Below are 24,245 nucleotides of genomic sequence, written 5' to 3' on the forward strand. Positions count from 1 at the left end.
TGCTCCTGCGGGAGCGAGTGACGAGGGCAGGATCAAACATGTCGCGCGTCGGTCGAGTGAAGTGAAAAATTTCCGCGATCGGTTAATTCTGTTTGATCTTCGACCTTGACGATTGCTCCTTGGCAGTGCGTCAAGAAAGCCCGAGCAGTCGTCAGTTGTTTTCCCTCTCGGGTCGTGCGCCTATTTTCTCTGAGTGCTTTTATATAGCCGAGCAAACGAGTTAAGCTGAATGTGGATTGTTGCTGCTCAGTCAAGGATGACGGATCAATTGGTGAGCTCGTTTCATGCTACTATTTCTAATCTATAAAATATGTATGACTGCACATTTAATCGATACAACGGTAGGACGTAAATATGATTTTTCAACAAACTATGAATGGTTCGTCACTGTGAGTGTCGACATAAACTCTAATTCATGAATTATTTATGTTTCACATTTTTTTGTTTTCAAAACATCCCTTTCTTTTTATCTTTATTTTTGTAATTATAAAAAAAACTTTGAATGGTTCGACACTACAAGTGTAGACTTGCGAAAGGTTCACTTTATTCAACAAACTTTGGATGGTTCGCCACTGTAAGTGTCGGCATAAGAATAAGAGTGTTCTATGATGTTCCAGCCAATCGAGTTTTTGTTTCTTTTCAAATAAGTAAAATATAATAACACATGCTTTCGTCCTGACAGCTGTAGGAATGTTACATTTAGGTATTTATTCAACAAACTTTGAATGGTTCGTCACCTCAAGTGTCGGCATTATTTTCCACTACATAGAAATTGTTCATATCAAATGAAAATATTATATTTTCATAAAAGCATATTTATATTTGACAAAAAAAACTATTTATCATGGTCTAATCACTTATCAAAGTGAATCCTTTGACCCAACGATCCTCCCCATTAACAAACATCCATCCCAGTAACCTTTGTGGAGATGCAGAGGCAAACACGGTCTCCAAATAGCAAAGATTACACACTAACATTCCTTCCCCCAATCCCACCTGACTGCAAGGACGTGGCCGGCGCCGTTATTGACCATGTATAAATAGAGGCACTGAATTATGCACACTGAAGAAGATTATGGCCAATCCCAGCCGAACTTCTAGTTGATTCTTTGTGCATTTTCACTGACTTCGGTCAATCACGGAATAGCAACCATTAATATGTGTAGTCAGTCTAAGCTAAGCTAAGCTAAGCTAAGCTTACCCAAAAGTATTTCTAAGGCTGTTCTCTGAGCGTTTACATAAACTACTCAAAAATATTTCAAATATTTTTGAAGTTGAAAAAGACAATATACACCGTTTTCAGTCACAATCTGCGCAGACTGTACGATCACTAACACTAATATTTTAATTTTTAGAAGGCTTACTTGCTGTAGATCTTTTGATTTGCCATAACAGCTTTAAAATTACTCTAGAACAGTCTGGCAGGATGTCTATCAATGCGGAGAATCCGAGAAAAGTGGAATTGGAGAGTGGCATATCATGGATATTTACACAATATGTCATGTAAACTTCAATTATATATAATGTAATACAGCTGGATCCTGTGAGATTACGTGACATATAACACATTTTTACATGATTTCAGATATAAATTTACATGACTTCATGTTTACATCGCATAAATGAAGATTACATGACTTGTAACCTTCACTATTTTTAACAGTGTGTATATTTCAAACATAAGAAAACCGATTCGTTCCGATTTCAACCACTATGGAAAAAATGATATTAGTTTTAGGAGGTGCACGAATGTCTGTACCTCGTATCATGACTTATTTTTGTTGAACTGGTAGAGAGAAAGCTTACGCCAAAGATCCTTGGAATTCTTCTAGAAGGGTACTTAGGGATTCCTGGAAATGTTCTTGGTGAGATGTTTTATTACCACTTAGATTAGTGGTAAATTTTTAATGAGATCTATGCTGGAATCCTAACGGGATTTGAGCGAATAATTGAGCAGTCTCTTTAAAGTTCTGAGAGATCACTCAAAATATATCAGTAGATTGCTAATAAGATTTTCAGTGCATTCTAGAAAAGATCCTGGTTAATTTTGTTTTCTTAGCAAATTATTAGAGATTGGCGAAAAGCTTAGACAAGAAAAAAATGGCAAATCTATTGTGATATCTACTGAAATCCTGGACAAATTCATTGATTCTTAATGGCGGATTTCCGTTTGGTGGATTTCTGAGGTGATTGAATGTAATGGTCCTTGGTGAAGCCATATCTGGATATCCTAATTTCTTATGAGGCTTCTTATGACGAGATTTTACATAGATTTTTACAGATTTACACCGAACTCTTACTATTGTAACCAACAAATTTCCACTAAGATTATTCATGAATTCGTTGCAAGATCTTCAATGGACAAATATATTACAAGATCGTTTAGGTATTTTTGGCCACATTTTTGTAAGGTTTTTGACGAGATTCTTGGCTAAATCTGTAATAGATCGCTTGGGAGATACAATGTTGGATTTATGATAAAAATGTTAGCCAACTGCATTGGAAATATCGTCTCGGTTAGAAAGATCTCCCATTAAATCCAACATGAGTTTCACCAAATGAGAATTTCTCCAGAAACCAGCCATGACCCATGGCTAAAGCATAATTCCGTAGACATTTTTGGAAGATAATGCTGTTGTGTGAAATATAGTACAAATTCGATTGTGCTACTTTTACCCGAAGGCCATTTCCCCGAATGACCCGTTTCCTCGAAAACTGATGCACTTTAAAAATGTGCAAGAATAGCATACAGTGATAGCTAGAGTTTTCATTCCCGGGAATTAGATTTCACGGGATTCCCGTTTCCCGGGAAATGATTTTCTGTTTCCCGGGATTCCCGTATTTCCCGGGATTTTCATATTTCCCGGGTAGCTTTATAAAAAAAGAAATTACTATCTATTTTCAAACAAAAACCATCGCACCATTTACTTATCATATGATTCTAACCAATGAACTAACTACATCACTAGTCATATTTCGATGCTGAATTTTTGTTTTTTGTAATGAAAAAGTTGTTCATAAAGTAGATATCGTTTTCGACGAATTTTTCTATATAAAATGAAGGAATTTTCAAGGGATCTTTTCTACGAATTCAGTAGGCTTATAAAGTTTTCATGGATGTAACAGTCACAAATTTTAATATAATGACTCTAGTTGGATCAAGAATAAACTCCACGAGGACTATTGTTTAATGCTATAAACTTTGTTGTTCTGAAGCCTAGCGTTTGAAATGAAGCTAACATTTCTTTAGGAAACACAAATAAATTACTCACAAAGAAGAGAAATAACCAACAAATTTACTGGTATAAAATTCGTATAGGGTCGATGGAGCCGCATGACTGAGAACAAATATTCGAATAAAATCGAAAAATAAAGCCAGTGGCATTGTTTTTACGTCTGAAAGCTTTTTATCACGGTTTTGTGAAAAAAAAAACACCAAAAATACGAAAACATTTTTTTTGTATTTATTGTCGCTTGTGCTACTATAGTCTATAATACAAAGCAATATACAAATCAAAACCGTATTTTTACAAAACTTTTACATTTTTGCTTTAAAAAATGGATCAAAAGCTTTTGATTGAAATAAAAAAGTTCTAATTTAATTAATTATTTTGTTTTATGAAAAATAGTTTTTCTAAGTATTAGTACTATAAGAACAATAGATGCAAAGGAGCTTAAATTAAAAGCAAAACTATATTTCGATCATTTTTTTTTAACAAAATCGGGTTGTGTATCAGTGGTACTATAGGTAAATAATTCCTGAGCTTCATGTTAAAAATATTTTGCAACGATTTAGCAAAACGGCCGTAAAAGCTACTAGTGCGACAATAGGGGACTGTCTACTAAGGGAACACCGACCCTAAACGAAACACAAATAATTTTAAAAACAAATTTCCATCAAATTTGCTTTATTTTCACGTTTTCCAGAATTTCCCGGGATCCCGGGATTTCCCGGGAAATGGTTATTTTATTTCCCGTTTCCCGGGAAATTTGAAAACTCTAGTGACAGCGATAAGCAATCAAATGAAGGATACAGTATTGGACCAAACATTTGCAACTTTTTCGATTTTCCATACAAAATGACCAACTTTGGTAAGCTATATCTCGGTTATGGACCGATTTGAATGAAATTCTGGCAGAACATCAGACATAATTTGAATTTTAACATATATTTTTGAATGACATTTTCAATCACATGGACCTGGTTTTTTCTTCTTCTTCTTGGCATCAACGTCCTCATTGGGACAGAGCCTGCTTCTCAGCTTAGTGTTCTTATGAGCACTTCCACAGTTATTGACTGAGAGCTTTCTATGCCAAAGTTGCCATTTTTTCGCATTCGTATCTCGTGTGGCAAGTACGATGATACTCTATGCCCAGGGAAGTCAAGGAAATTTCCATTACGAAAAGTTCCTGGACCTACCGGAAATCAAACACCTTCAGCATGGCTTTGCTTTGTAGCCGCGGACTCTAACCACTCGGCTAAGGAAGGCCCCATGGACCTGGCTTAGAAATTTTAAAATAAAAAAAAAATCCGGAAACTCATATTTTAGGTTTTAGGTTGAATTCACAGTTTTTAAAGGTTCTGTTTTAAAGGTTCTTTATTTTAAATTACGTAGATATAAGTAATATCTGAGATGAATAATCTGAAAGATAAAAAAAACCTAAGAGGAGAATAACCTAAAAAAAATCAAGATAACATTTCTAAAGAAAATTATTCAAGAAGTTTGTGAAACTTCTGTTGGTATAACAAATAAGAATGAAAAAAAAGATACTGTAGAATTTCCCACAGTACGAAACTAAATTGAGAAATTTCGAGATAAACCTTTTAACAAAAGTCTATGAGAAGTGTGATGGAATAGATACTTAGGAGACTTTGAAAACAAAAGCTTGTATTTTCAGCAGCTTCGTTTTTTTATAATTTTGTAAAATCTATCAAAAATTATACTGAGAGAACGAAAGCAAATTTATTAATCTGAACTTGGTAAGGAAGTCCTGGAGAAAATATAACATAAAAAGGGTAGAAAAGGTATTAAACATGGCGAAACTTTCTTCAGAAATGCTTAAGTGATCTTCACAGAGGGATGTAAGAACAATTCCTGGTTTATTTTTGAAGGATATCCTTGAATAGTCCTTTGAAAAATTTAGAGAGATGGTACTGTATTAATGTCGTATGATTTTTAGTGTTTGTTTTAAGTAACTTCCAAACGGAAAACTTGGGGAAATTATTGTTCAAACTTCTATCGGAACATACAAAAAATATGATTAATGAACTGTTCAACGATCTCAAGTAGGTGGAATTCTTTTTTTTAGTGCTCTTTGATCGTCTATAAAATAACTATTCCGTGAAAAAGTTAAATGTGTGCTCCTTCATGTGCTGGGCACAGAACGGTTTCAACCTAAACTCAGGCTTGATAATACTCTTCGACATCACCGGAGTTCGGCAACATGCTGTAGAGCAGAGAGGCCAGGAAAAATAAGCGATGCGGCACAAAACACAACAGAGAAAAATTGCAAAAAAAGAGTCATCGCAACTTCGCGAGGCATGTTCTGTTCGAGCTGGTCAGTCAAAAGTTCTTTTGAAGTGTGAGTAAGGGTGAGCATAGCAGCAAAAGAGAAAGAGTACCAGAGAAATCCTCGCATTTAGATTCACTCTCGCTCGAATCGTTCTAAGATTTGTGATGTAAATTTTGAGTTAAATTTTCACTCCTCATAAAACCTCGAAATCGTCTCATTTTTGCATTGCAGAGGAATTACTGTCAAGCCTGCCTAAACCCCGTTTTTTTTTAGATATCGAAGTGATTCCTTAGCTTTGATTATTTAATTAACAATTTACAAGAGATTCCCATGTCAATAATTTCAGAGTTGCTCGCTGTCACTATCAATGCTTAAAATTTGCTGATTTGTACAGGCCGACTGCGATACAATTCGGATCAATCTACATCATATCAATGTCATGCTGTCTACTCCATCACAAGTGCATTGATGGCGATAGACTATGGATATCACTGATGGGTTAAGTTTAGCCTTAAATTAAGCATTTAAAGTGGCAATTTATCAGTACGATATTTTTGACAGTGTTGCAGATAAGTCGAAACAATTTGTTAATCACTGAAAAACTGTAATAGCATGGATAATTACCACGTGATCACTCATTCCGCAGTGATTATGATCTAGATTCTAGAGTGCGATATCGCATCACTGCTGTTGGTTGTCAAATCAAAGTGATATTGATAGCTCGCAAGATAGTGATAGTTTTAGACCATCAGCCATTAGCTGATATGATTGATATTAAGCAACTCTGAATAATTTAATGATTCTAAACTACATATGATTGTTCCAAGAATCAGTTTAGGCCATTCGTAAGGTTAAGGTAGCAATAAGGGACGACGAAATGATGTCAGAAAACGATGTTTAAACAGAACGGCGAAACTATTGATGAGTAGGTGCATATGTTTTCAGTAATTTTAACCAGAGTTGGGAAAAGTTCTGAGATTCACGCTGAAGTAGCCAAAACAAAGCACAGTCAGCGTAGCCAGTGAAACCCACGCTTATCGCTGCTGTAGGAAAAGTTTCACGTTTCTAAACTACTGTAGTTAGGAAAACCATGTTAGTTTTGCGAAATTTAAACCTGATTAAAACAAACTGAAATCGCGGACTTGGATTCCAAAACGACATTAGACTTAGATTTATAGAGCCATTTCCATATATTGAACTTAGATTTCATTAGAGCCATTGGAACCGTATCAATCCGTTGAACTAATTTGGCTGTATTCAAAAAACAAGTAAAATTTTGAAATTATCACGAAAATAAAGAGTGTCGAAACTAAAAAAAAACTTTTAAATGAAATTCGATCCGAAAAAAAATATGAGGTTACTGAAAGGAATTGGAAAATTAGGGTATTATATGTAATTAGAGAATGTCAATGAAAAAGGAATGAAGGTTAATTCAGATAATTTTCGGGTTGCCCTTATTAATAAGAAATCAAATATACAGAGTCGAAAAAAAATATCACATTTCATCAAATTTTACTATGTATGTTTTTTATTTCAGCGAAGTGGCCCTGCAAACAAATTTGCCAACCACTGCTCGCGAGCCAATGTTTACCAGTTTCTCATTTGTGTTTCCGTTTTCCTTTTACTTGCAGGTGGCAGTTCGGGTTCGGGACTGGCAGCTGAATAGCGCGAATCGCAACATGAGAACTCCGCTCGTTCTATCGCCATCATCGTCACAAGACTCCGAGAGTTCAAGTTTAAGATAGTGTTGTGACAGGATTGGAACGTCCACCAGTAGTGATGGACGAGCAGAACTGACCCCGAGCGATCGAAATCGCCCCCCGTTCCTGAAATGGCTGGTAGAAGCAGCCGTGGAAATCTGGTAGATGCTGATAGGACTTCGGTTCGGAATAGTGCGAGAGTCGTCGTTTGATTTGTCCAGCCGGGAAACTACGTGTGAAGTTCGGATTATCGTTCGCTGGGAGATTGATGATCCATCGGTCAACACTTGACAACCTTTATATCTCTTGGGAATGAAGCATGTCCCCACTGGAAATAAGTGCTTTTTGTGTTGTGTCGTCGACAGAAGCGTGAATAAACGCATTGTTAGGTGAAAATAAGTGGAATGTTTAATGTGCGGGAAAATTGCTCTGTGAAAGTTGTGAGATTAAATGTCTTGTTCAGGATCCGTCGCGTATAAGTGAAGATGAATTCCGTGTTTTCCGCATTTAAATCCTCCGCGAAACACGATGGCAAACAAAAGTCGTCGAGCGGGAAGAAAATCGCCCAGGATCCGCCCAGTAGCTACGAGAAGCTACGGCACATCCGGGAGATAAGCTGCAATAAGATGAACAACCTGGTGGTGCTGGGAGACCATCAGGTTGAGACGGCAAATGGTGGCAGTGGATCGCCTTCGTCCTGTGCGACCACTCCGGTACAAAGTCCCTCCAGCGAAAAAAGTCTGGAACTGGAACTGGCCACATCAGAATCCGATGGAGTGGACCAGGTGGATCGGGCCATCCCACTGTCGACCGAACCCAGCTTAGCAGAAGCATCTGCTGAGACAGTAACTAAACCAACGGCAACCACTAAGGCTGACACATCGAGTGATAGTTTAGGCGATAGTATAGTAGTGAGCAAACCTCCTTCGGGGGCGGCAGCTGTAGCGGCTGCTGCAGCGGCCTCTGCGGCAGGGGGCGGGGTCTTTGCCGTTCCTGCCCCGCCCGCTCCGTCGACAAACATTCCGACCAACAGTAGTAACAGTAGTAGCAACAGCATCAATCAATGGAGCGTTGTCAGTGCCAGTAGTAGTCGATTCCACAAACCGAGACTCAGCCTGAGCAATAGTCTGGGGCTGAATGGTAGCAGCAGCAGCAGTAGCAGTAGTAGCAGCAACGGTAGTAGCATCACCAGTAGTAACAATGCAATGCCTTCGGTGCACGGACGCACCGGCGGGGGATGTGGCGGCAGTGCCGGAAACGGACCAACCGGAGCTCCCCAGAAGACCAGACTGTCAACGCACCAAAGAAATCTTAGCTTAGACTTTAGGTGAGTACAACTGTTTGAATTTCACAAAATTCCAGGCTTCTGCCAAAGATTTCCCCATAGATTTTGTTGGAAATCCACCACATCTCTCAAATGGTATGCTAAAAATTCCCCTTGAATCTCTCCACGTTTCGGTAGAAAATCTTGGAACTCCAAATATTTCTCCTGAGTTTAAGGGTGCGGAAGGCATCGAAAACTATTATGTTTGCGTGATAATCTCTTAACGGCAACCTTGCTACACCGAGATGAACTAGCCTAGGGCTAAAAATCTCGTTAATAAAGTCAAACCAACCAACCTTGCTACGCCCATGTGTTATCAAGTTATCAGCTAATATCAGTATAAAAGTAATAGAATTCCTTTCAAACCTTTTTACAATTATTAGACCGTTTGGCTGTCAGCAACTTTGTAACACTGTCAAAGCGCCATAATTCTTTCCAGGTTCCTTCCACCAGAAGGATCCATGGCACCTCGTGTAATCAAGTCCAAGTGGCACAACAAAAAATATGTACTATCATACTAATGAAAGTGAACCACGAAACCTGTTATTCGCTCAGTTGCAGCTTTCCGCGTCTCCGTGGTAAAAAGCGAAAAGCTGCAAAAAATTTCCTCGTTCCCCGAGCGTTCGAGCCATTCAAATCAAACCGAATCCGCTCGGGTATCCGATGAATGCCCGAGCAGGGATTGAGGACTAATTGAAAACTAGTTCTGATGTTGTGATATCATCGTCTATGGTAACTCAATATGATGATATTCTAATCTAGTTAACAAAAAACAACAATAACAAAATAGAACAAAATTTACATGCGAATAAATAAAAAAACTAATAACAAACTTTGATACTACTACGGTATACTCCGTAGATTGGATACTAGTAACATTCATGTTTCTTTTTGATAATCTCATTCAGACTGCTTTCAAGAACAAGGATGGGGAGTATTTCTTGATCCAATCTTAAACAAGAATACCAAAACCATGAATATTGCTATTCCCGGCCACGCTCATCTTTACCGTAACTTGGGATAGGGGGAGGAAATGTTGATGTAGCACTTACAATATCGAAAAGACATCGAATTAATTATCAAAAACTCAAAACCTTATGACAAACAAAATTTGATATCATTTTGATAAGTTTTCGAAATCGGATTCTCTTCGAGTAACCAGGCACTCCTTATTTTTTTACCTCTCGCGTCGTCCTGCGGATGAAGGAAGAAGCCCCTTGCATGTTGTAAATAAACAAGTTTAATGATTTTTTTTTCCATTCGCAAAAAAAAAGCAAAACCTTCTCACTGCACAGCAACATGCTTCGCGTCCTTTCCCGTTTTTCCCTTTGGCGGTGGCTGCTGATGGAAACGACGAACAGCGTGACTATCGACACGCTACAAGTCAAGAGTTACACCTGTTCCGCCTGAAAAGGTGTGTTGCATTTTTTTTCTTCCTACGGAGCGGATTGAAAGGAAAAAATCCGGTTTTCAGCAGCAACGTATAGTGGCGCATGGCCAATGAAACTCCAATTTAAAAAATTCTAAATTTTCCATTTATTATTTCCTATATTTTTTTATTATTGATTGATGTTCCAATCTTCATTGATCTGGTTTGTTTTCGATCTTTAGTCAGTTTTTCGACCAGTCAGTAAAATTTGATTGATATCCTGCTTACTCCAAACATCTGTATATCAACTAAATCTCAACCAATTTAATCTCGACAGGTCTGAAATGATCATTACTTTCAAATTCTTTAATTTGAGGATAGTCATACAGTTTTCAACAGGTAAAATCTATAATTGCATAGCAGAATGTAACAAAAATCCTCAACTAGAATTTTTGAAAAATTGAAAAAATCTTGCTTATTGTGGAATGTTTTAAAAAAGTTGGTCATTCGCTACTATGGACAATAATTTTGCCTGTTTCATTTTTCGCCATACCATAGCCAAGACCATACCCAATTTAACATACTGAATTGCATCCTGTATCATAATTCTGCTAAAAATTTAATTAGATTACGATTATAAACTTTAATTTGTATCTCTGCTTTCAGTTTCTTTTTTAAATCCAGATTTTTTATCGGAATTGAAAAAAAAAATGCATGTTTACAAAACAAAAAAAAATAGAAATTTTACACTTTTGTTTGCTTTCATAAAGATAACTTCGCGAATCAAGTAAAATTGGTAAATTATCGTTCATAATCGATTTGAAGCAATTTTGAGATTTTGTCCAACTTTCTTATGAAGTCGCGCCACTGAGCAAGGCGCTTCAAACAGTGTGTATCCAATCGGAAGAAATTGCAAACGTACTGCGCTCGTTGCAACGTGCAGAGGTCCCCTCAAGTTGTGTAAACGTGAATTGCGATTGTAAGGTTTGTGTCACCAGAAAATTTTGACGACGTCGACGACGGCTCTCATGCGCTTATGCCATAAAGGATCGTGATAGGTACCACGAACACGTGCGATTCATCGATTACTGCATTGCAACCTGTTAAACGAAAGGCTTCCGATAGGATACAGGCATTAACGTTATCCGATGGTGTAATCTTATGGGATGGAGGAATCATTTTCATTTTCTAAATTGGAGTCACTAGCACACCTACCTTGATACCTTGATGGCTACAGCGTAGCATCACGCCATTGCCGGGCGTATTGTAGAGGTCCATCTTCGTCGGTCTTGGGCGAAACTTCTCCAGTTGCCCCGAACGTTTAGGGTCGCCAGGTCCTCTTCCACTGCGTACAGCCAGCGTATTCGTGGTCTTCCCCGAAGCCGCCGACCTCTACCTGGTTCCCTGCTGAATATTATTTTCGCAATTCTTTCTTCCGACATTCGCACTAAGTGACCAGCCCACTGAAGTCTGTCGTATTTTTCACGATTGATAATATTCGCATCTTTGTACACTTGATACAACTCGTGATTCATGCGTCTGCGCCACACACCATTTTCGAGTTTCCCACCGAGTATTGTCCGCAGCACTTTACGCTCGAAAACACCGACTCTTTCAACATCCACGCTTCGTGCCCGTAGAGAGCCACCGGAAGAATCAATGTTTTATACAGGGCGAATTTTGTTTCGGTTTGCAAGTCTTTTCACTTCGCGGGAAACGTCGTTGTCACATGTCACAAGTGTTCCAAGGTAAACAAATTCTTCAACAACTTCAAACACATCCCCATCAAACACTACCTCAGCACTTACACCACCATGCCTGACTCTATCTCTACCTGCAACCATGTACTTCATCTTGGCAGAATTCTTGTTCAGGCCTATCCTCGCTGTCTCCCTCTTCAGAGGCACGAAGGCCTCTTCCACTGACCTGCGATCGATTCCAATCAGGTCTATATCGTCCGCAAAGCCAAGGAGCATGTGCGACCTTGTGATAATAGTGCCATTTCTTTGCACGCCAGATCTCCTAATAGCACCCTCAAGTGCAATGTTGAACAGTAAATTCGAAAGTGCGTCTCCCTGCTTCAATCCGTCTAACGTCACGAACGAGGTTGACACCTCGTCTGCGATTCGAACACTTGATTTCGAACCATCCAGCGTAGCACGTATCAGCCTAATTAGTTTCGCCGGAAAACCATTTTCAGACATTATCTGCCAAAGCTCATTTCTTTTCACTGAGTCGTACGCCGCCTTGAAATCAATAAACAGATGGTGAGTCTGCAAGTTATGTTATACTCCCGGAATTTGTCTAGGATCATTCGCAAGCTAAACATCTGGTCCGTTGTCGAACGGCCCTCACGAAAACCAGCTTGGTATTCGCCGACGAAGGACTCCTCGAGCGGTCTCAGTCTGTTAAACAGGATGCGCGACAGAATTTTGTACGCCGAATTCAGCAGGGTAATTCCTCTGTAATTGGCACACTCCAGTCTGTGCCCTTTCTTGTAGATAGGGCGGATGAGGCCATCCAACCAGCCGGTGGGCAATTCTTCGTCCTCCCATACCTTCAGAAGTACTCGGTGGATCGACTGGTAAAGCTGCTCGCTTCCGTGCTTGAGAAGCTCGACCGGGATCTCGTCCTTCCCAGCAGCCTTACAGTTCCTCAGCTCGCTGATAGCCTTTTTAACCTCTCCTATGGTCGGTGGGTCCACAGCTTGATCGTCATCATCTATGTTCATCCTGTTCCTCGCTACATTTCCATTCTCACCGTTCAACAATTGCTGAAAGTGCTCCTTCCACCTGGCAGCCACCGCCGTTTTATCGGTCAGCAAATTCCCTTCTCGGTCATTGCACATGGCGGGCACTGGTACGGTATTGTGCCGCGCACCATTGACCGTTGCATAAAATCTCCGCATATCATTCCGGTTCATGCTTTCTTGTGCGTCAGCTACCACACTTTCTTCGTGCTGCCTTTTTTTTCTGCGGTGGATTCGCTTTTCTTCGGCTCTCACTGCCCTGTACCGCTCTCTGTTCTGTCGGGTATCGGCCACAAGCATACGGCTTCTGGCGACATTCTTCATGTCTGTCACCCTCTGGCACTCTTCATCGAACCAGTCGTTCCGTCTTCGTCGTTGACCAGTGCCGATCACTTCCCGCGCCGTTGTTGTCACAGCTTCGTGGATAGGGTCCCACAGGCTGTCGACGTCTCCAGCAACGTTGACTCTTCCCAACTTCTCGTCTAGTTGCTGACGGTACTGCGCAGCTACCCCATCAGTCGACAAGCGTTGTATATTGAAGCGTAGCGTTCTGTGTGTTGCGGAACTCGTGACGCTGGACAACCGCGCCCGAATTTTAGCTACAACGAGATAATGATCCGAGTCGATATTAAGGCCTCGGAAGGGTAGTGCTTCATGAAGCCCAAGCAGGACAGTTCGGTTTTGCGTCGTCCGATAGATTTAGCTCACGGTTTCGCGCGTGTTTTCGTCGCTGGAGATTTTTTTTTTTCTTTTTTTCCTGTTTTGGAGCGTCTTGCTGGGTAGTGCTTCGTGAAGCCCAAGCAGGACAGTTTTTACATTCAGAAATGGAATAGTGAAAAGTGAAAAATGAAAAAGTGATTTGTTTGATTTGTGTCCTCAGTACTGTTGGTTTTTGGCTGCCCTAAGTTCACCGAACCATCCGGAAGTGACAAGCAGCACATAAATTTAGAGAATCAATCCGGTGAGTTTGTTCCAGTATGATACTTTTTCTTTTGTGAGCCTTCCGGATCGTTTTTGTCCGCGTCGTGGAACTTCTGATCGTTTCTTGAACGGAAAATGTTATTTTCGGAGTTTGATAACTATGTTCAGATTGCGCATTCTGTCCGGGCGGGTGTTACGCAACTAACAATCGGTTGTGGATGCCGTTCGATGACCCTGGAGGGATCGATTCTGCTTTTCGTATAATTTTGAGCAGAAAAACCGACTGTTTTTCGTTTTTCGATTATCTAAAAATACAGTACCACCCAGTACAGTTTTTCAATGGGCACAGTACAGTTTTTCAATAGGCGTGATTTTTTTTTACGCGTATCGTTATTTTATACAATCCGATGACCCTCGAGGGATCGGTTTTGCTTTTTACTAGTTACCCAGTAAACACACCATCGTAAATGATGAGATATAAGAGTACAAATGTGGAGGCGATATACGCACATCTTGCATGCAGCCTTATGGCGCATGTACGTATATTGCCTCCACATTTGTACTCTTATGCGCTATCTTATACGATTTTGTGTTTACTGGGTATTGAGCAAAAATATTACTGCACAATCGACTAGCATTTCGCGAAATACTATTTATATTATAAATAAGCTATTGTTTTCTCTTTTGATTGCCGGCATTCAAAAGATTAATTTGAAAACGCTTAAACAACAAATATTGATGGTCTATCGCCAGCTTTCTAGGCGAATCCTGACAATATACCTTCCCCAACCTCCTACTCCGTAGCACTTATGAGGGTGTCGCTGAGTCGGTGGCCTCTCATTAAGTAAGTGCTACATCAACATTTCCTTCCCCTATCCCAAGTTACGGTAAAGATGGGCGTGGCCGGGAATAGCGATATTCACGCTTTTAGTATTCTTGTTTATGATTTGAACAAGGTATACTCCCTTGCCTTGTTCTTGAAAGTAGTCAGGATGAGATTATTAAAAAGAAACATGAATGTTGCTAGTATCCAATCTACGAAGTATACCGTAACTACGCTAACGCTAACGCTAACGAGTCGATATTAGGGCCTCGGAAGGTCCTGACATCAATGACATCTGAGAAATGTCGCCCATCAACCAGCACGTGGTCTATTTGGGAGCAGGCATCGCCACTCGGGTGTCGCCAGGTGTGTTTGCGGATATTCTTTCGCGCGAAGTATGTACTGCTGAATGCCATCCCTCTAGCAGCAGCGAAGGTTACTAGCCGCAGGCCATTATCATTGGTAACGGAATGAAGGCTTTCCGTTCCAATGACGGGTCGGAAGAAATCTTCTTTCCCGATCTGCGCATTTGCGTCGCCGATGACTATCTTGACGTCTTGTTTAGGGCACTCTCCGTAGGCCTTATCCAGGCTCTCATAGAACTCATCCTTCATGTCATCGGGCTTATCGTTCGTTGGCGCATATATGCTGATCAGGCTGTAGTTGAAGAACTTGCCCTTCATTCTCAACACACAGATTCGGTCGCTTACCGGTTTCCACCGAATAATTCGCTTCATCTGCTTCCCAATCACTATGAAGCCAACCCCACGTTCTGCTCTGTCGCCACCGCTGTAGTAGATGTGGTACTTGAATGAAGTGTTGGCGATGGGGTCCACCGCTCGGAATTCGCGTTCTCCGGTTCTCGGCCAGCGTATTTCCTGGATAGCTGCAACGTTCACGCCGACATTCCGCAGTTCACGAGCCAGGAGCCCAACACGCGCGGGTTCATTCAAAGTTCTCACGTTCCAAGATCCAACTTTCCAATCGTTGTCCTTTATTCGTTGCCGGGTCTGTTGCCGTAAAATCAATCCGTTTGCTCTACTTTTGCCTTTCTTGGTTGGTGAAGAGTCTTCGATAGGCCACCTAACCAGGGTTGCGCTACCTACATCGTGCTAGAGGGGCTGCCTCCTCGATGCTGACACGATACAGCATCGTCCGCTTGTTCTTTACATTATGACCACGGTCATAGTCATCACAACCATCCACCTTTATCAGGGTTTTGGACCTGTAGCTCTGGTTCTCAATAGTTTCAAGTTCTTTCGGACATGCTACTATGGTGAGCCGTCATGCGCTAGCGGTGTTGGAGTCACTAGCAATGAACATTTTAAATATTGAACAAGAAAGGAATTTGTTGAGAAATTTCTAGATACATTCTCTGATTGATTCTAAAAGCATTTCCAAACGGATTGCTTTTTTTTGTCAGGTCAAATCACTACAGATACTACATATCTGGGTGATTTTATTTTCAGAATTCCCGATGCAGTTTGTGGTTTAAAGAAACGGTCGTATTTATTTACAAAAAATGTTACCACAAATATTGAAAGCTGGAGCATTCCTATAGGGTTTTCGAAAAAATATCTCGATGGAACTCTGTCTTATTTTTGTGGCAATTTTTTTACAGAGAGAATTCAAACCTCACATGTGTTGTATGTTGCTACTAGAGACCATACATTATTGTGCCATTGGGTCGTTGGATGCACGAAATATTTCAATGGTCCTGAGAGCCTTACTAATTGGTTGGTTGGTTTGACTTTATTAACGAGATTTTTAGCCCTGGGCTAGTTCATCTCGGGACCAACGGCATTACTTCCCTTCCGAAGGAAGTCGTCACTATAACTTTTTACGTCATAAGTGACTATGTCGGGGATGGGATTCGATCCCAGGTCCTCGGCGTGAGAGAGCCTTACTAATTATAAGAACTACCTGAATATTTCCAAAATATGGCGTGGGACGCTAGAATATAAAGTTTCGTTTTAACGCCATCTATTGATTCACAAAAATACTTTATTTTTTAATTCTTACTTCAATACTGTAACTTGAGTTTCAGAGTTCCTCAGAGATCTCGCATCATGATCAAATTAATCTAGATACAATTGATGATGCTAAACATCTGGGTTAAAATTAACAGAGAGTTTCTTCAAATATTGAAGAAAAGTAAATGAAGCCTTACACATGTTTTGTGATTTGTGGGTCGCTCTACAAGACTATTATTAGTATATCTCGTCCAATTTCAAGGGATATTGAAATCCCTAAAAACTCTGCTTTTTAACTGCAATTTAAACCTACCTTCTTAGTGAAAAATGTGTTAATTTTTTATACGTCTTTAATCTAACTATCTCACATAACTTGAAGATAGATGTAAGGGATTTGCACCTAATTTGATTGGAAAGCGATGGCAGTAAAGAGATCATTACAAAAATGGGCTGTATGATGATAATTTGAAGCTCCTTAACTTATCAGAGTATTTTCTCGGATTAAAGTTGTGGCGTAACACAAAAAAAAAAAACTTATCACTAAAACAAAGGAATGTATGGACCATAACATTTGGGTCACAGCCATTGGTATTCAAAATCCATATGGGCCACATAATTTTTTCAAGGGTCGTAGAATATAAAGGAAAATCCTCGGAAGCCATCAAAGATTTATGACTTTATAAGAACGGACAGTCGGACGAATATTAAAGATTATGCAGTTGCTTGGTTGAATCAACACGTCAACTGCTCGTCCAAACTTGTCATCTGTCTCCTAAGACTCTGTTCTATATGTAATTCAAATCGTTGAAGTTTATTTCTACGGAACAAAAATACTCTTGCTTAAAAAAATGCGATCATTATTTGGTCATATCTCTTACTTCTAGAAAAAACTTTTACCTCCCCATTTATCCTTGATGAATTAACCACTTCTGTATTATCCTTTCCTATCTATGGACCTTGTATGCATCTAAGCCTCGACAATCAGCCAACCTGAAGAACAGTGATGAAAATGTTCTCATCACGAAGCATTTCACGAGTGTAACGCAAAACTAACATGACCAACTAACGAAAAGGATTGGTGTGAGTAAGTTCGCACCCGCCTACTCGTGAAGAAATGGTAAAAAGATCGCGGACACTCGTGAGTAATCGAATAAAGTGTGATTATCCATCAAATGGACAGTAACCTATCAGATTGTAGAGAAAAATCCTTTGAAAACCAGAAATCTCGGAGGGAAATACATTTTTCTCAAAAGTACAATTGCCTCTGAACAGCTCCGAACATGTTCACGAATCATTTTAGCTTCGTTTACTCGCGAGCACGACAGATGCGAATAAATCAGTTCTCTGATGCTCGCAAGCATTACGTTTTGTTTTCGTTCTGTTTTAGTAGACATGTTCGCCACTTTCCATCCCTGATGAAGGGTGGAGATGGATTCAACTTTGCAGGAGAAAACAAACAATGTGGTTTTTTTAGCAAGACCTTGGCAGATTTATAGGACAATACACAGTAGATATTTGGTAAACCTAAAACGATTTCGTGGCAAAACTTTTACCAATCAGTAGTTTTCTATGAATGATTCCAGTTAAAAAACCTGCATTTTCCATGTTTTCGGACGCAGCACATCTGAATGCGACCGTTCATTTATTATTATAATCATGCTGCTTGCTACAAAATTACAAAAATTAGCTCAAGATTGGAGCACCACCATATCAATAAAGTAAAATACCAGTTAAACTTTCATCGAGAACGATTATGTAAATTTACACACTTAAGCTTCAGTGACACAAATTACCCTGCTACTTTATGCCTTCCTTCTCAAATCCCAAATATAAAGAAGTGACATCACATCATCGCTAAATTATAGAGCTCACTCGATCCGTGAAGTACATACCATGCATGCTCGAGGAAGCACACATATATGCGCGCTCCTATTATATCAAATTGGTTGCTATTAAAGACTTCACCATGCATAACCGCTTCGGTTGTCGTCGGTCTGGACGAGACTCTCTCTCCTTCAAGAGCTTTTCCGTCCAATTTAATTCAGCAAATTATGCGACCGCCAACGATGTAACAAGTGCAATTCGACCTGCCTTCCTTCGGAAAATCTCTAATTCGTTTTACCATCGTAAATTAGCACACACATATATTTTAAATGCAACATACCCTCGAAATCCGAGCACAGCCTCTCCGCGTTTCCGGCTGGGCTTTGGTAGGGCTGGTGCTCTCACTCTTTCTCTCTTGCAAACAGCATTCAATTCTCAATTAAGGCTAATAACTTCCCCGTTCCCATTGTTGTTACTGTCGTTAATCACTCACTTCCTATCGTCGCAAGCCATATGCAGTTCGCAACAAGCCACGACTAGTGCAGAAGTATTGTGCTTCTTTTGGATTCTAAGCGACCGTGTCTTATGTGCAAGAGGGTCGCACTTTCAATTCTAGACGCGCATGCAGTCGAACCGGACGACAGAACACAATACAATGGGTTCTCCCTGCTGGAAGCCCAAAACATAAACCAACTCTGGTCGCACTTCCGCGGATTTCACCCGATTTGGAGGGGCTAGGGGTCAAACACAAATTGAGCTATTCACCTCACGTGCCACGAGTGGTGCTAATACTTTTGCTTGTTCTACAGCGGTTCCGAGACCGAGGTAACCAAGTTCAAGTTGGAACACAATGAACCCCAAAGCGGTGAGAACGTTACCTAGCAAATTGCAGAACGAATAACTTCGGGAGCTGCTTGATTTGCATGAAAACAGCTGTGAATTTGCTGTTTCTATTGTTAATCCATTTTTGGTTTAGTGCACCAAATCAACAGAATTCACATCCTGAAGAATTGCTTCAGCCGAAAGCTAGCAAGAGCACAATTAGAATAAGAAGAGTACAATATAGGAGAACATTTCGGTCTAACAATATGTATTTCTGGATATGAGGGATGAGTGGTGAGCTCGTTCCATACTTTTTTTTCTACCATTCATCATGGGTGAATTTCCACCAGAAGAATTTCCACCAGCCCTCAAAAATTCATTCACAAATTTCACGCAATAAGATCATTATACACAATCTGCACAACTTTTTGTTGCCAGAAACGTACAGGTATCAAAGACATACACCCTCCCTTTTCTTGCACAGTGAGCAAAGTGGAGTCCAAACTGTGAGTCTTGGTTAAATTCGTTGACTAAGTGACGAATTCATGTGATAGCTTGGAAACTTCCAGATTAGAAAAAGCCTAAAAACTTCATTTGTAGAGGTCTCATTGATCGACAATTTTACCGTGACCAATTATTGAAACAGGTTATAAGTTCATCCAAGAATCCTATGATGAATTTCATCAGTATTTATTCTTACAATAATTCCCAAACTTCTCCAAGAATTATTCAAAAAGCTTTTTCGAAGGGTTGTGCTACTTTTCCCCGAATGTCGTTCCCCCGAACGCCATTTCCCCGAATGCCAGTTCCCCCACTATCCCGTTTCCCCGAAAAATGTTTAGCACTTATAATTGTCATAACTTTTTGTATTTCAAGGTGGTGAAAGAACCGGTCATCGGATAATGCACCCTTTGATTGGCGATTCTTTCGAGGACGGTAAACTCAGCATTTTTGGCAATGTGTGTTTTATGGAGAATGATCACATATACCCTTCTTTTGATTACCGATCGTTCTTTCTAGTTTAGCACCCTATCACTTAAAGACTATTCTTGCATAAACTTTTATAAACTGCAACATTTTTCGGAGAACCGGGTCATTCGAGGAAATGGCTTCCGGGGAAACGGGTCATTCGGGGAACTGGCATTCGGGGAAATAACATTCGGGGAAACGACATTCAGGGAAAAGTAGTACAATCTCTTCGAAGTATTCCTTCCAACAATCCGACAGAAATTTGCACGGGAATTTGTGTCTCGGGGATCCTGTAGAGTGCTTTTAGCTCTTTTCCTCCTCAAGAAGAACTTTCATGAGCTGCTCAATGTATTCTATAAAATCTATTGCTTTGAAAACAAAAGGCATGAGCTCATGCGTTTAATACCAATATATGTTATAAAGATTCTTGCGCGAAGATTTTTAATTAATTTACTTTTGGTCTACCATGTATTTTTCTAGAAGTTCAACTAATGATACAATCAATTTCCACAGATAATTTCAAATATTTACTTTTGAATTTCTTCAGGAATTCCACTCGGATTTTTCAAGGATTATTTCAGGGATAGTGTTTATGTATTAAATCAGTTCTAGTTTTTTCGATAATTTCTTCCAAATAAAATCCAATTTTAACTTTTTGCTTAAAAAATCCTCTATATATTTATTTAGACATTACTCCTGGTAACTTATCTGGGATACTATCATAAGTTTTTCATGAATTTGATCAAGGATTCGTCCTTAATTTCTATTCGTAGGATTTTCTTCACAGATACAGGTGCTTAAGGAAATGTTGCCAAGGATTCACTCAAGTGTTCTTTCAAAGATATTTCTATGAGAAAAATAAACGTTTGCTCCAGAAATTCTTTCTGGCATACCTTCTAGTTTTTTTTTTTTGCTGAATTAACATCAACAAATTTATTTTGTTTCAGATTATCAAAATTCCTACAGAGATTTATATTGAAAATTCTCCGTGGATTTGTGAAGAAACTATTCTAAAATATCCACAATTACTCAGGATCTCTTTTTGGAATTCTTTCATGTATAATGAGGGCAAAAATGTTAAAATTTAGAAAAAAAAAAAAAAACACCGACACGTAAATGCTTTCAGTGGACGATTTGCCCTTTGAAGGAAACACCACGCTAGTCAACGGCCTAGCAAAGCCCACAATTTTTGAAAGGAAAGAAGTGCTAATAGCTTGTTATTAAGCGAAATATGACATCAATTAGTACGACCAAATGCTATCAATCCAGATATGGGCACGAAAACAGGCATTCCCCGATAAAAAAATTTCTTCGGGAAAAATAGAAATTATTAATATTTACGAGAAATTTATGACATTTAACAGCCCTGTGTATAATTTAAAGAATTTCTATCCAAATTTCATTCAAGGATTTCAACATAAATTTTATCCAATAGTTTCTGAAAGGTTTCCTTCCAAAAATATTTCAGGAGCTCCCCAAGGTTTTATCAAGGAATTTTCCTAGAATCAACCACAAAGTATTATTTTGAGAAATTTCCTTTGGATTCTGCAGATTAATTTCGGGTATGCATAGATAAATGGTAATTAAATTTGAAGAAATTACTGGATTAAAACTTGAAAAAATCTCCAAAATAATCTGTAGTCAAATGTATCCTTGGAAGAGACATCCTGTTTAAACCTTTGGACGATTCCTAAGTAAAAAATTGGGTTCTCCAATGGGAAATCACAGAATAAGTAACTTTGCCATAATTTCTGGAGAAAATAAAATACATATAACACTTGAGAGAGATGCATATGGTTGAATTCTTGCTTTATTTTTTGAAGAATATCTCGAAAATTTTCGAAATTTATAAGAGTTATCAATTATCTTTTTAATAAATCCTTAAGAGAACTCCTAGATAAAATTCTTGAGAAATAGATCTGATGGAATACCAGACTAGTTCGGTGTAAAGTGTCTCTAATAAATAATAATAATAATAATAATAATAATAACCAGACTAGTTGCCTGGAGAAATTCGTTCAAGATTTGCTATGTTATGTAACATCTGGTTTTTTTCTTAGATAATTGGGAAAATTTACAGTAGGATATCTTAATACAATTCATATCTGAGGTGTTCTGAAAACTTCCTTGAAAACCTTAAAAACTACTTAGGCAAAGTATTGAGTCCTTTCAGGAGTATTTAGAAGAGTCTCTGAAAATGTTTTGTTTGTTGTTTTTTGAATCGTTTTTGGCAGTATCTCGAAAGAGTTATCAGGAGCTATCGGGAATTACTAAATTTGTATGAGGAAGAAAAAAAATGGACGAATTTTACAAACTATAAAGGAAAAAATAATATTCAAAAAAGTTGTAATTCCTTAGCCGAGTGGTTAAAGTCCGCGGCTACAAAGCAAAGCCATGTTGAAGGTGTCTGGGTTCGATTCCCGGACGGTCCAGGATCTTTTCGTAATGGCAATTTCCTTGACTTCTCTGGGCATAGAGTATCATCGTACCTGCCACACGATATACGAATGCGAAAATGGCAACATTGGCAAAGAAAGCTCTCAGTTAATATCTGTGGAAGTGCTCATAAGAACACTTATCTGAGTAGCATGCTCTGTCCCAGTGGGGACGTTAATGCCAAGAAGAAGAAGTAATGCCAGACCGAGTGCGAGATGGAATGCATGAAGATATTTCTTTGAAAATATGCTTAAACATTGTATGTTTCAGCTAAAATTCCTGAAACAATTCATGAAGCAATTCATTGTGTTTTGAGGAAAGTTCTGTCGGGATTCCATAGATGAATTCTAGTAAATGTCTTGAGATATTTTTTGTGTAGTTTTTTGTAGAAATTTTATAGAAACGATCAAAGGAATAAAAGGATGAACCTGTGGAAAAATCTAAATTCCCAAAATACCTCCTCATGGGAAGAATTTAGTTACTCTGGGATAAATCCTGGAATGATTATTGAAGCATGTAATGTAAAGAGAAGTATCCAGAACAATACAGAGAAATATAAAAAGGGATTCTTGGTGAAAATGCAAAACTATTCTTTATCATTTTAAGGCCCAAGTAAAAGCAGTTTTCTTTCTTAAAATCTCCAAATTGAGAAAAATAAAAACACACAGCTGTTTTATTTGACTTACATAATTATTGTCATTAAGGACACTTTGCAGTTCGACACTACATGCAACAAATCGGTTCATCATAGACACAACTATTTGTAACATCCTGGTTGCAGTTACATATCGCTTTCCAATCAACACTTATACCGAACCATTTTGAAGTAGTAATCAAAACTTTGTCATTCGTGGTGGAGCGTTTTCCCACCCCGTTGGGGACGACGGCCAAGCATGACTGGGAAAGTTTTAATTACCTTTCCGTGTGCATCCAGTGGCAATTTGCGTTGTCTATTTGTGCTTATTAGAACGTATAGAATCCATTACGGTTGCGTATTTGCTAGACATCGCCATCGACGCCAGGATCCAGAAACCGAGAGCAAGTTTTAATCGTCATGAAAACTCTCCCCCGACCTAATTCAGTTACCGAAGATAATAAATCCTCGTCCCCCAGTGCGATTCGATCTCAGGGCTGGTAGCAGGTCTCGCTTTAGATACTTGACCTTTTTTTTAATGCAAGTGTCAACAAATTCTCTTAAGTCACTATTCCTTTTTTCCCCATGCAATGCTTCCTGGTGGCTCCAGAGAAACCTTGAGAGATTCTTACGCGATTATTCTCCAGGATTTTTTTAGATTCTTCAAGGAAAATCTTCAAGAATTCTTCTAGTTATTTCTCCTGAGATTTTTTCTAGAATATTTTCTGGAAATTTCTTTACAGATTTTCAACAAACTTTTCTGGGAATTTATTTCGACATTCCTCCAGAGAGATGTATAAGTGACAATTAACTTGCTGCAGAAAGTCCAAAGTAACTACCTTCAATAATTTTCATTGGAACTACTCAGATTTTCCAGTATTTCTTTCAGGTATTTTTTCCACCAATTTTTCCACTAGTTACTCTAGCAGATCTCCCATAGATTTATTCATCTGTTGTAAGAAAATCCTCAAAGGTTCATTTTAGAAGTTTTGATGAAACTCGCTACCAGCCCTAGATCTGATGGAACGACAAATTCCTTCTAATCAACCATTTTATGTGCTACCAGAGAGAGAATCGACCGAACAAACCAGGAATGCGTATTGCTCATTGGTGGTGGCAGCACAAATTTAGCTCAATTAATACAACATTTGTCTTGCGAACACCGAGCCGAGAGAAAAGTCCAGCTG

At 39.0% G+C, this 24,245-nt stretch overlaps 1 protein-coding gene across 1 annotated transcript in view; it reads left to right on the forward strand.

Annotated features, from left to right (window-relative positions):
* Positions 1-24,245, forward strand: part of LOC5571764 (phosphatidylinositol 4-kinase beta) — a 401,531-nt gene that overhangs the window by 247,191 nt on the left and 130,095 nt on the right. Inside the window, exon 2 of the mRNA XM_021840061.1 lies at positions 7,146-8,541. Coding sequence (XP_021695753.1) covers positions 7,700-8,541 — 842 coding nt within the window. The 5' untranslated portion in view covers positions 7,146-7,699. The remainder of the gene's footprint in view (positions 1-7,145; positions 8,542-24,245) is intronic.

This window comes from Aedes aegypti, chromosome 2, assembly GCF_002204515.2.
Source record: "Aedes aegypti strain LVP_AGWG chromosome 2, AaegL5.0 Primary Assembly, whole genome shotgun sequence".
Classification (NCBI taxonomy): Eukaryota; Metazoa; Arthropoda; class Insecta; order Diptera; family Culicidae; genus Aedes; species Aedes aegypti.